Source organism: Tachypleus tridentatus, chromosome 10, assembly GCF_004210375.1.
Source record: "Tachypleus tridentatus isolate NWPU-2018 chromosome 10, ASM421037v1, whole genome shotgun sequence".
Lineage (NCBI taxonomy): Eukaryota > Metazoa > Arthropoda > Merostomata > Xiphosura > Limulidae > Tachypleus > Tachypleus tridentatus.
The window spans coordinates 63,371,014-63,385,227 of record NC_134834.1 but is presented as its reverse complement, the minus strand read 5'-3'; the positions used below and the strand labels follow the sequence as shown (position 1 = coordinate 63,385,227).

Sequence of the window (14,214 nt, the reverse complement as noted above, 5' to 3'; positions counted from 1 at the left end):
CAAGTGGCTTACGACATGTTTAAAAATATAGATCCTTTATACAATTTTCCTGCTCCATTTTATATATAATATTCACAAACCTCAAATATTTATATATATATATTATATATATAGTTAATAATTTAGTGATTAGTTTACAAACCAAATTAATTTCATATTCAATTATTAGTTAGTGATAAAAGTTCATGTTTTTTTTTCTATATATTTATAACTGAAAATGTAGTGGAAGCGTACTCATTTACCGGTTAATAGCTATTCTTCGTGGATTTATATCAAAATATTCTTATGTTCTGTGTTCGAAACCTTACCGGGAATTGAAGATGGTGCAGAAGAAATAGAAGGTAGCATAGATCACAATCGTTTAAACTTCCAGTGTTGTAAACTTTATTCGATTCAATGTCATAAATTTCTAGTGGTTGATCCAACATATCCCTTGTTACGCGTCTGACATGTGAACTCATATAACACTAGTAAAGTATTCAATGGATGTTGTTAGTCTTTAAATTTGAAGATTCCGTTTAACTTACACTCTGATTTAAGGAAACATTTTAAATAAACTTCTAAATGTAGCTACTAAATATTTTTCTTCGTTGTTTCTCTCAATAATACATGAAATAAATGCCTTCGCAGGATATTACCAAAGGAACACTTTTCTTTGGAATTGATAACAACAGATGGATTATTTTGTTGTTTTGCCATGAATTCCTTTATTTAGGGAAAAAACACAGGAAATATTTTAGAAGCGTTTGTTTAAGGTTTTCAACATCTGCTTCAGAAAGGTTTATATTTCCTGATATCTTTAACACTTTGCTTAACATGATTTTAACCACATTTCCTTTAAATATTAAAATGTGAATAAAGTCTAGTAAAAGTTGGTTTACAATACACTCTACTGTAAGCATACCTTGGTTATTGAAGACACGAACACCTAACAAGTTTGTCATTCTGTTGATTTTCAATACCAAACATGATAATAACAAGACTTTAACAAACTCTTTCATGGGAGCACGAAAAAAAGTTATTAAAATCAGAAACGAGGCTGAAGTCAATATCCACTTCATGTATCTGTCGTAGAATTTTACCTTTACATAGAAAATGTGATTATTTCATCACAAAGTATAAAAATGTTTTAAACACTTATTTGGTTACACCATGTATAGTTTTATTCTCACCGAATACAAGGTTAGAAAAAAATCAAATAACGGTTTAATCTAGAAGATGTTTTGTAAGCAATGACTCGATATGAAAAGTAGTGCAATAAATATTATCATTAAAACTTGTCTGTTTTAAGCCATTGACAAGTCAAAAATGTCCTTAGTATAATATATATTCTGTACAAATTATTTGAAAACAAGGGTAAAAAATCTTGCTATTGGCTGATTATTGATGGCTAAATTACGAAAAGGCCCGGCATGACTAGGTGTTTAAAGCACTCGTAATCTGAGGGTAACGGGTTCGAATCCAAGTCATACCAAATATGCTTGTCTTTTCAGACGTGGGGGCGTTATAATGTAAAGGGTAAATTCCACTATCTGTTGGTAAAAGAGTATCCCAAGAGTTGGCGGTGGGTTGTGATGACTAGCTTCTTTGCCTCTAGTCTTACATTGCGAAATTAGGGACGGCTAGTGCAGATAGCCCGCGTGTAGCTATGCGCGAAATTCAAAAACCAGTAAGAAAAACTGTGCTTGACTAAACAGATGATATACTTCCAATGAAGGAGATTAACCAGTATCAAGCTCCTGTACCTCTTGAGAATGTAGTATAAATCAATACATGTGAAAATAGTACATATAACGATTATTAAATGTAAAAACTTAAAACAACCTGTAAAAATTAACACCACGAGTTTAAACATTGCTATGTATAGTATATGAACATCAGAAAGACAAATTCTCTTCACCTTTTCCATATTTCTTTGACATATCATCTGCTTCAATGCACCTATTTCATTTTTTTGAGCTCTGCTTCTGCTACAATGTATCCGGTCTGCGCGAGGAAATTGAAATTGCCTGTAACCCGAACGAGTGGCGCCCCTTCATTGATAACTCATCCAGGAGCCTCAAAGTTGTGCTGCTCCATAACGGGAATAAGTATCCATATCTTCCCCTAGCTCATTCGGTGCATCTCAAAGAGGAATACAACAACGTCAAAACCTTGCTGGAAGCCTTGAAGTATGATGAGTATGACTGGGAGGTTATCGAGGACTTCAAAATGGTGGCATTCCTGATGGGTTTCCAAGGAGGCTTTATCAAGTTTCCCTGTTATCTTTACCTTTAGGACAGAAGGGACACCGCAGCGCACTACAACAGAAAGCACTGGCCACAACGGACCGAGTTAGCTGTGGGAGGCATAATGTTAAGAGTGAACCTCCAGAAGGTGTTGTTCTCATCATTGCACATAAAACTGGGTCTTATGAAACAATTTGTCACAGCTCCTGATAAGGAGTCTGCAGCCTTCAAGTACCTTCGAGACTTTTTTCCGTACCCTGTCTGAAGCAAAGGTCAAAGCTGGTGTCTTTGTTGGACCACAAATAAAGAAGATCCTGGAGTGCACAGAATTCCCCATGACGCTCATTAGGAAGGAGGAAAAGTTTGGGGAAGCTTTGTCGCAGTGGTTCGGTCAATCACAAGGCCGAAAATTATGTGGAACTGGTTGAGGCTCTGGTGAAGAACTACGGCAAAATGGGCTGCAGGATATCCCTGAAAGTCCATATCCTTGATACTCATCTTGATAAATTCAAGGAAAACATAGGAACATACTTAGAGGAGCAAAACGAGCGCTTCCACCAAGATATACTGGACTTTAAACGCCACTACCAAGGAGCGTATAACGAAAATATGATGAGAGACTATATTTGGGGGTTGATACGTGAAAGTGATTTAAATTACAGTCGCAAATCTCGAAAAACTTCTCAATTCTAAACATTTTTCTATAACTTAAATTAAATACATGTAAATCTTGGTTCATATGTTGTTTTATTCAGACCTTATGTAAATGAAAATGTGCAAGTTTGCCCATTTTTACATAGAAACTAGGTTAATTTCTAAATTTCATTATCCAGGTTACAAAAGCAAAGTTTGAAGAGAATAATGGCCATTTTCTGTAGTATTACAATATAAGCAATTAAGAAATAACACATACTATCCAGGAACAAAATTTGTGTTACATAGTGTTATAGTTTTTCTGTAATCACTGAACATTGACTCAACGAAACTATGATTTTTTAACCATCTTAGCTGCTACCACTACTAATCAAACTGTTCATTATGTTTGTAAAATTATAATAAATCTGATTCTTTAGAGATTTCATTAATCTATGTATTTTATATATACAACAGCTACATTTTGTTCACACGCCTTATTTATCCTGTTCGTTTGTAACACTGTTGAGAGCGTTCATTTATGTTGACTGTTGTGTCCTCAGTGTCATTAAAAAAGAAAACAACTGTGCTTTGTACAGAATACTTCATATCTCGGTTCATTTTGAGCTGCTGATTACATTACGTGCTTACTCATTTAGCGGAAGACTCTTTAATGAGAAACACTAAACTGGTATTGACACTGTGACAATATTAGAAAAAAAAATTGAAATAAGGTTACTTAAATACATCTATAATGTGGGAAATGGTGATTAGGCTGATGTTTCATTTAGATTTGTTTGTTTGTATATGAATTTCGCACAAAGCTACACAAGGGCTATCTGCGTTAGCCGTCCATAATTTAGCAGTGTATGATCAGAAGGAAGGCAGCTAGTCATCACTACTCACCGCTAACTCTTGGGCGATTCTTTTAGCAACGAATAGTTGGATTAATTTTCACCTTATAATGCCTCCACGGCTAAAACAGCGAGCATATTTGGTATGACAGGGATACGAATCGGTGACCCTCAGATTAGAATTCGAGCGCCCTAAACCACCTGACCATACAGAATAGTGTTTCACTTAGAAAATAATTTCTAAATATTACAAACAATAATTGGATTGGTTTCATTTGTTTGTCTGGTGTTTTCTTTATCACCAACCTTATAATAAGAGCTTTTTCAAATGTATAATAACTTTGTTATCTCTCTATATAAGTTTAACTCTAAAGTTTGAATTATGTTTATGTCACTGGTTTCACTGAATTGAACTACTATAGTTAGCTTTGTTCCTGCTCTACCTCATTGTACTCTCTTTCGTTTACTTATTCCAACTCTTAAACGTCAACCTAATAACGTACACCACAAAAGAAACCATATTTTTCCCTGAAATAAAATCCTATACCAAGGCGTTGGTCTTCATCGGCAAAGTATCCTTAGTTGGTATAAAGAAAGAAAATAGAATGTACGTTGACTTTTGAATTATTCAAATAAAACTCGCATGCGATGATGGTCGATAGTGTTCAATAAAAGTACAGGGAACATCCTTCATAAATAATATTGTTAAGTGAACGTCCTCCATTTTACAATAATGCTTACGTCATTTTCTTCCGTATACCTCTTCTTCTTTAAGCATGATTTTCTAATAGTTTTTCACTTCCTTTTAAGGGTAACCCACTTAAGTGTTCATTTACATTGTTAACATTTTAGGTATTCATTTACAATCATGGCTTTTCTATGTATTCGTTTACAGCGATGCCACTTTTAGGTGTTCGTTCAGGTTGATGGCTCCTGTTTAGATGCTCATTAAATCTTTTCATCTCAAAATTTCTTCTTGTTTCTCCAATTTTTACAATTGCGTAAACGTATATCTATTTCCATAGCCTTAATTATTATTTCATTAATTATTTAGTTCAACATAGGTTTATGAATGAATTTGAGCTCGGTACCAATTCTGTTTGTGTATGCGTGATAGAGAGTTTGTTCTATATTCTTGTGTATATAATGATAGAGTTCATTCAACATTCGCTTTTAACTTGTTATATCTTAATATTTCTGTCCTCTGGTAGAACAGCGATTAAGTCTACAAAATTACAACGCTAAAATTTAGGACTCGATATTTCAATATGGTCTTACTCTAAAAGAAACTGTACACGTTTAAAATCAACATTCTTTATAAGCAGATAAAGAACCATATATACTTCGAACTCAAGATACTTTATTTATAAAATACAAATTAAATTACCAATTTAATCTTGCTTAGTGTTTGGTTTATAACTTAAAATACAATTAATTAAGCGGGATAATTACTGTACAGTTTTTAACTAACGAAAAGACACTAGAAGAACGTTTGCGAAAATAACGCCACGGACCGTTCTTATAAAACCTCACTGAACTAACAGGCATGCTGCTCTGATTCAAAACTGCCTACCCCAATCTGCGGACTTACAATACAAGTAACCGGGTTTCGATACCTGTGGTGGGAAAAGCATAAATTGTCCATCGTGCAGTTTTGTACATACTTTAAAACAAACAAACAATCTGATTCTAAACTGTTACGTATTAGACACATCGAGCTATTAAAAGCAAATATAGCTAATCATAAATGGATTAGAAACAAAGAACTAAAGGGTTGCTAAAAACAATACCAAACTATATTTAGATCGCTTAATGTTAAATATTTTGATTTATACTCCACAATATTCTATTCCTATCTCTTTGTTATAATGTTTCAACTTATGTTCTATCAAGTTTAATGGTCTTTTGAAGTACAATGTTAGCTGAAAGAGAAAAAAAGAAAGACAAGGAAGGTGATTTTAAAAAGAAGCAACATGCTAAAGGCATCATCAGTATTAACTAAACAAGCTTGGCTGATAGAATTTCTACGTGCGTCTCTTCAGTTTAATACGCTGCAATTGATAACAAAAGTATAAAAAAAGTAAAAAGGAGCATGGTTCTTGGTTCCAGACTAGTGGCTATCACTACCTCAGTGCACCCCCCCACACCCGAACAGCGTGTCAGTCATTTGTTTGGTATTATTCTTCCTTGTGGAAAATAAGACATTTATTTTCTTAGAATGTTTTATATGTGTCGGTTGATTGCCAGGAGGTTGGACGTGTTTATAACTGGCGCATGCTTTCTCGAACGTACCATCCTACGCTGTTTTTCGAAGGACGTCCCATTAAGTGCAGCGTATTTAAACCTGTCTCCATAGCTTCTGTTGCAGAGCAAGCCAAGGTTGGCGTCAAGAAAAGACGCAATTCAGAGTAATAATAAAGGTGAAGCTAACACCTTGCAAAGCTATCGAACTTGCTTTCATCATCTGGTTTTCAACTATCACTAAGTAATAATGAAGTTGACGAGGGCCCTCTGGGTAAGTAAATAATAAATGAAAGTTCAAAGTAAACATTTATTGTCTTTTTCTTTTTCTGAATAATGAAAAGTTTATTTTAAAACACTCAGATTTCCTTAGAAGACTTTATCGACACCGTGGACACATTCAAATGATTTAACCAAATTCTAGCCAGATATTTGTTTTTTATCGTTTACAGAAAGAGAACCACAATACTTTTTCTGTGATCTGTCCACTAGGAATATCTAAATCCAGATTTATAATAATAATCCAGAGTCATGATCCAACACATCTGACAGTTAGCAACTGATAGAGGTAGATAATAAAACAATTGTTAATTGGATATTCAGTTCTGTTACATTAACATTCTTCATATATATGTATATATTTTTCGCATTGTTAACCTTTATATTTTTACTGGAATATTTCATTTCAGGTCACAACTGGGTTCTTCCTTTTGCTGGTATCAGTGACATTGGCTGATGAAGACACCGAAGGTATTGCTAGTTATGATGACCTCGACATAGCAGAAAGCAAGAAAGTTGATCTTCAAGTAGCAGCAACTGGCTACGGCGGACACGGAGGAGCAGGTTATGGTTATGGTGGTCCCGTAGGACACGGTTACGGTTATGGAAGGTCGCACAGGGGTGCTACAGGCTACGGAGATTACGGCGGCCAGTACAAACATGGAGGGAAGGACTACAAGGGCTATGATGATTATGGAGGAAAACACAGATATGACAAAGGAGGTCGTTATTACGACAGGTATGGTAGGGATAAGCACGGATACTACAAGGACGGAGGACTCCGTGGAAAAAAGTACAGAGCAGATCATTATGGAGGCAGAGGAAATAAAGGGGGTAAATTTGGAGGCGATTACTACAAAGATTATGGCCATAAGAAATATGGCTTCAAGAATGTCTACCACAAGGAAGAATTTGGAGACAAGAAGTTGTACTTCGATGACTATAAAGACAAGGACTACGGTAAGAAATACAAAGACTTCCACGACTACTATGACCATCATGCAGGTAAGAAATACAAGAAATATGATGACAAAAAATATCACGACAAGAAGAAATACGGGGACGACTATCACAAATACGGAAAAGGTGGCTACGACAACTATTACGGTGATGATCATAAAAATGGCGGCAAGTATTATAAGGACGGCTATGGTTACAAGCAAGGTGGAGGAGGATATAAGAAAGGAAGTTACAGTGGGCATCAAACTGGTGGTCATGGAGGTGGAGGACACGGTAAGGGTGGTTATGGCCATGGTTACGCTGGTACTAAAAACGTGTATTTAATCTCAAGACATCCTGACGACTATGCTAAGGGTCCAACTGGGTACAGAATAGTGTATGACAAGACAAAGCAATAAAGTGTGGTATTTTATTTTGACTTATAGTATGATAGATGAGAAATATTGGAATAAAGTACTTGAGTCGTTGACTGCGGGTAATATGAAGGAGGTTTAGTAATTTGTAGATTACTATGAGTACCTTGAAGTTTTACTTTCCTACTTATTACATTTAAACTTTTATTGAAACATCTGAGTATCTATGGAGTACTGAAATTTATTTCACTCTCGAAGATTTTCAAGCCATGAAACAAAATTGTATCATATTCTTAGCTGTATATTTGTAGTATATGTTTTCGTATGGGATAAAACACACTCTGATGTTATAATTAGCTATAGGGATTTTTAAAAATCTGTTAATGAAAACAAACTATGTGAATCAACACAAGTTTAGATTTTATACAAAAGTAATTACCCAGCTTAGTTTTTATGTTTAAAGTTTACGAATGCATAAAGAACATATGATGTATAGTTTTAATGGATGGTGTCTCAATAAAGACGTTCTATGAAATGTTTTGTTTATTTTCGTGTAATATAAAAGGAAAGAGGAGTGAAGTGTTATTCTAGTACTCTAACCCTGAGCTGATTTATATATCCACATATCATTGAGTATCGTCATAAAAATCAAAACTTCAATTGATATACCAATGGTTAGATATGTTTCTTCAACGTGTAACCTGTTTTACTGAGCTTGTATCTATCTTCCTTCTGCGCACCAAAATTTATCTGGCGGATGATGGCTCACTTTAATAATTAAAAATATATGGAACATTTATTATGTTTGAAATCGCCACTATTTATTATTATCACTTATTACAAACATAAGCCTGGTATCAGCGTGGAATATACCTGAAGGTTTTAAAACATACCGAAATGGCAATTTGCATAGGCGTTTAAAATACAAAATCCTCTTGAATTATCCAGTCACATTTTGTTTCGGTTTATTAAAAACTTCAAGTACGCATTCTGTTGATGGTTAATTGGTTAATTCATCAAACACGTGACTTTAACGTTATGACCTATCTGCTCAAAATTGTAGTGTATGTATCATAACCATAAAATATTCAAGCCATAAACCAAAACACATTAACATGAATTTTTTTTAAAATACGCTGAACATTTAAAAAATAATGGATCCTCGGGAACAAGCTACAACGTGAATTATAAAATGTATCCTAGGTTTTGCAGGTAACTGAGAAGTAGGACCAACTCTGTGGTGGGGATACACCACCTATCAGTTTTAATCTCTAATTTGCTTCCCGTCACACCAAATATGCTCGCCATTTCAGCTGTGGGGGCATTATAATGCGACGGTCAATCCCATTATTTCGTTGGTAAAAGAGTATCCCAAGAGTTGGCGGTGGGTGGTGATGACTAGCTGTCTTCTCTCTGCTAAGTTAGGGACGGTTAGCGCAGATAGCCCTTACGTAGCTTTGCGTGTAATTCAAATACCAAAAAAAACTAACAAACCAATTTGCTAGTGTCACATAAGAAAATTAGAAATTAGGAGAGCGAGATATGGGTGGTCAAGCCCATAACGTCCCGTATCTATATTACCCTTCACTGCCTAAAGACAGTTGTAGGAATAATAATATTTATAATAATTATAATATATATAATTATAATTTATAATACAATTATAATTTATAATAATTATAATATATATAATTATAATTTATAATAATTGATAATATATATATTATCAATTTCAATAATATATATATAAGTGTGTGTGTTATGTATTTTAGTAAACAAGTATTTATATAATCTTCTTGATGTCATAATTAAGAAGACTGATTTTGACAGCAGATGATTGTCCCTGTGTCTTAGTTTTAAAGTAAAACCAGCCAATGTAACTGGTATAGCAGTTTCTATTTGGAAGCATTGAGTATTTACCTCGTGAGTCACTCTGATTCCTCGAACGTCTTATCTAACACCACCGCTACTCAAACAGCTTATTATGTTAATGGAATTATAATAAATCTCATTCTGTTGTGATTTAATATGATTTGCACCTTCACAGTGAGCAAGATCCATAGTTTATCTAGACGCTTTTTTATCGTGCTCACTAATAATAATAATAAAAAATGTTTACTGATATTTACTGTGTCGTTACTTCGGTTAACTTCGAGTTGCCCATTACACTGTGTGTTTATTTGCTTAGCTAATGATTAATTAAGCGGTAAAAATACAATGACATTAACACAATAACAATATGAGATGAATATTTCTGAGGTAACCTTGTTTGAATATGTTGATGTAATTATAATATTTCTAAAATTCGAGTTAATATAATGTCATTAATGTAGGCTGAGTGGATCTGCTATGTATATCATTCATGATGCACTACCTGTTTACATTCTCTTTCAATTTCATGTGCCTGAACTCATAAGCGTTTGGCTAACATAAGCTTTCTATAAATGTAATATACAAACCAATACAATAGACAGGTAAAAAGAAGTCATCTTAGAAGACGTTTCACCATAAATTATTTAAACAGAAGTCATTCATTGTACTGGGTGTTCAATAAAAGTGAAAGATTTCTCTTATAAATACTTGTTTTACGTGTATGTATTCTTTTCGTGATAGGACTTATTTTTCCTTTTGTTTACGTCTTCATCTTTACCAGATATATTTCATTTTCCTAATTTATTATAGAGTTCAGTTTTCACGCATTTATTTACATGTTATTGTGCTCACTAACTATTGTGCTACCTCTTTGACTTAGCAGTAAGTTTGAGGGTTTATAACGTTTAAGATCAGGTATAGATAGCTGGAATGGGTAGACCACAAATAGCACATTGGATAGCTAGCTTTGTGCTTAACAACAAACAAGTTAAATCTTGTATTTTTAAGTTTCTGCTAGTTTTACCAAGATATATATATATATTCATAGTTTTCAAAAGGACTTTGACAAATATATTTACTCGTGTAATCATCATTAATTAAAAATATGTTTAGTAAAACCATTATTTTAATCCAAGTTTTGTGCAAATGTTGTTTGAATGTCTATACTGTATTATTTTTGTGAGTTTTGTACATATCTTTATACAGTGTTTTTGGATGATTCATGTCACTGAACACTCTTCGGCGTATTTCTTTTAGTGTATTTATTGTTCGTGATTGTTAACTTTTGTTATACTCTTTCTAGTGATGAATACAAATTTAGAAAGTTGGTAAAAAACAAACAGCAGTTGAAAACTGGATAATTTCCTTTCAAGAACATAGAAAATAAAATTCCAAGTGAAATAATCGTAACACTCAAACACAAACGCGTGGAGAAGTTATAATGTTACGGTCAATTTAATTTTTTGTTGATAAAAGATTAGCCCAAGAGTTGGGTAGTGATGAGTAGCTGCTTTCCTTCTAGGCTTTTACTGATAAATTATGGACGACTAGCGCAGATAGCCCTTGTGTAACTTTACGTGAAATTCAAAACAAAACAAAACAAACCTATATCAAAAATATAAAAAATACACAAAATTCAGATTAACATTAGACTTACTGTCTCTGTAAAATCATCATTGAACTATATAACCTTGGCAACTATCTCCCTTTCTTGTTGTTAATTTTCATATGTAAATCAAAACTATTTGAGAGATTCATATGTTTGTTTGCTTTTGAATTTCACGCAAAGCTGCTCGAGGGCTATCTGCGCTATCCGTCCCTAATTTAGCAGTGTAAGATTAGAGGGAAGGCAGCTAGTCATCACCACCCACCGCCAACTCTTGGGCTACTCTTCTACCAACGAATAGTGAGATTATAACGCCCCCACGGCTGAAAGGGCGAGCATATTTGGTGCGACCGGGATTCGAACCCGCGACCCTTGGATTACGAGTCGAACGACTTAACCCACTTGGCTATGCCAGGCCCAAAAAAAGCGAGCATGTTTGGCGCGACGGGGATTCGAACCCACGACTCTCAGATTACGAGTCGAACGCCTTAACCCACCTGGCCATGCCGGGCCTAGAGTCATATGAAATTGAAAAGGAAAAAATGGAAATTCCAGCTCTAAAAACCACCACTGTATCTTCAATGTAATGTCACTGTTTCCACAAATACCACTTTCTGAAGCCGTCTCTAATTTAGCAGTGTGAGACCATACGAAAGGCTGTTAGTCATTACCACCCACCGCCTACTCTTGGGTTACTCTTTCACCAACGAAAAGTGGGAATGACTATAACTTTATAACGCCCCTGCGGCTTTTAGGAGGAGCATGTTTGGTGTAATTTTGGATTTGAACCCATGATCTTAAATTACCAGTCAAGCGCTCTAACCATCTGGCCATGCCAGGCCTGTTCTCAACTCTCTGTGTAGCACGAATATAGTAATACGTAGTACTTACACATGATTTATGTACGAATATAATTGTGAATCAGGTTGAATTTGTCTTTAGATAAATACGAAACAGCGAATTGAACACTTGATCTGAGTGCCTATTTAAAAACTAACATCTTCTGGATTTCAAAACAATATGTGATAACGTCTACGCTAGTTCCAATAAGCGAAGGCCTGTTGCCGATGCAAAGTAATTTGTGGTGGATATATCCCTTTATTTTTTTCTTTTGATATATCCTTGGTCAGGTTTTAATAAATCCTCCAGTAACACGTGTTTATTGATGTAATGCACTCTGACTGAGCCAAGTATGACGGTAATATTAGTGATAAAGAAAATCTTAGCTTATTCCATTTCATTCCAGATGTGGACAAACTCGACATGTATCGGATCTTGTATTCCCTACAGTGACTATTCCAGGTTGTATTGACCAAGGCAATTTACATGGAATTTATGCTTCAAGATTAGTTTTTAGACTGTTTCTGTGACAGTTTTTTGTTTTGTTTAATTTCGCGCAAAGCTACTCGAGAACTATCTACGCTCTGTGAGAGTTGAAATATTTTTGTTTGTTTTCTTTTACCCTTTTCCTCGGTAGACAGGAGACTTTCATTAATCTTAAACTTCCAAACTTAAGGTACCATTTCTAATCCATGTCCTTTATAGAGCAAGATGTAATGATTGCACTTGCATATACTATGACGTGTGATTTTTACGTTCCTTAAGAACATAATGTAGGCATTTTGGTAATACATCATTTTGCTGCACAATGTATGACCTACCAGGCCATCTCTCATCTACTGCCTGGATTGACAATAATCACCCCTTAATCTTCATGTGCGTAGCCAAATAGGTTTGACCTACACTTTCATTATGTGTGTGTTTGTGTATATGCAGACATATATAAAATAAATTTTCCAATACTTGACGACTCGAGAAAGATAGCTTACGGATGGCTCTCACCACATGAATAAATCATCCTTTGCTATGCTGCACATGTTAATATTGAAATAAGACATGTTCTAGTAGTATGGCTTTCTTTACGTTACAAACATTTAGAATTTACGAGTCTTTCTCACTAACTTTAAGTTGCTTGTATTTCTCCATCTTCAACAGCCTCGTTTCTTTTGTTCTAGCTATAAAACCCTTCACAGAACACGATGGAAATTATAACTATTACTGCTACGTTTCGCACTGGAGTACAGGATAATTTGGACAATGGCTCATCTCTTCGATCTACATTTTTTTCACAGACGAATTCTTTCATCACGCCGCAATGGAACAATGCAGATGAAACACAATTGATAGCATCAAAAATAAAATTCAAAATTAAATCAGAGATAACCAATTTATATCAATAAATAGAAGCAAGAGAACAGTATTCCCTGTTTGAATTTTAACATAATATATTTTGACCAATACAACCCGATTTACATAGGTTATACAGACAAAACAGGACAAAGCTCTTCCATACTCTTGTAAAATATGCACCACAAGATAGTAATTATAGACGTTACATCAAATAAAACTACTGAATTCCGAAGGATAGATCTCCAGTTTCATACCAACAGCTGATAAGAAAAGATGTTGTTGTTGTTAAATTAATCACAAAGCTACAGAATGGGCTATCTGTTCTCTGCCTACAACGGGTATCGAAACCCAGATTTTAGCGTTGTAAGTCCGCAGACATACCGCTGAGTCACTAGGGGCAATAGGAAAACACATAGTTAGGGAAATATGCTACATGGTAACATATCTTAAAATTTTCCATGACGTATACGAGAATTAAGAGTCCACAATTTTAAAATAAATATAACATACTACAGAAGCTTTGAATTATGGTTTGATACCTTATAGCATTACAAAGACATTGGTGGCCTGAAGGAATGAAAATTATATTAGTATCTACGATATTTGAATGTCCGCAAGCTTGTTGGTTTTCTCACCATTTATAAGCTTTGAAAGCACTGGATATTGCAGACATAGTGTGGTTGACATGTTATTACATACTTGCTTACTTTCACTCGTAGGTTCTCATAATTCTTCATACCCCATTAGCTGCAATTAGCAGATATCTTCTGAGTTAGTCTTAATGGTTGCATACCTTATAACATTCAAATCACCTTAAGCGACGTAGTAGTGAACATTGAAAAGCAACTGTTAATAATTTAATTTATGATTATAAGAAAAAAAATTAGATATAGCCGCATTCAATCAAACATATTTTAACAACAGATGTTATTTTTATAGTTCATACTGAATTATCGCTACTTTTATTTACCAATTTTAAGCTCAGAGCAAATAAAAAC

At 34.4% G+C, this 14,214-nt stretch overlaps 1 protein-coding gene and 1 long non-coding RNA gene across 2 annotated transcripts in view; one reads left to right on the top strand and one right to left on the bottom strand.

Annotated features, from left to right (window-relative positions):
* LOC143229441 (uncharacterized) overlaps positions 1-14,214 on the bottom strand; it is a 68,798-nt gene that overhangs the window by 10,653 nt on the left and 43,931 nt on the right. The gene's annotated exons all lie outside the window — the stretch shown is intronic.
* Positions 6,067-8,071, top strand: LOC143229439 (uncharacterized). The gene is made up of 2 exons (XM_076461773.1): positions 6,067-6,230; positions 6,646-8,071. Exons 1-2 carry the CDS (start codon positions 6,207-6,209, stop codon positions 7,591-7,593), a joined length of 972 nt encoding a protein of 323 aa, XP_076317888.1. The 5' UTR covers positions 6,067-6,206; the 3' UTR covers positions 7,594-8,071.

Coding starts and splice junctions, on each gene's coding strand:
- LOC143229439 (XM_076461773.1), top strand. CDS start 6,207: ATGAAGTTGACGAGGGCCCTCTGG. Junction 6,231..6,645: donor AGTTGACGAGGGCCCTCTGG/GTAAGTAAATAA, acceptor ATTTCATTTCAG/GTCACAACTGGGTTCTTCCT.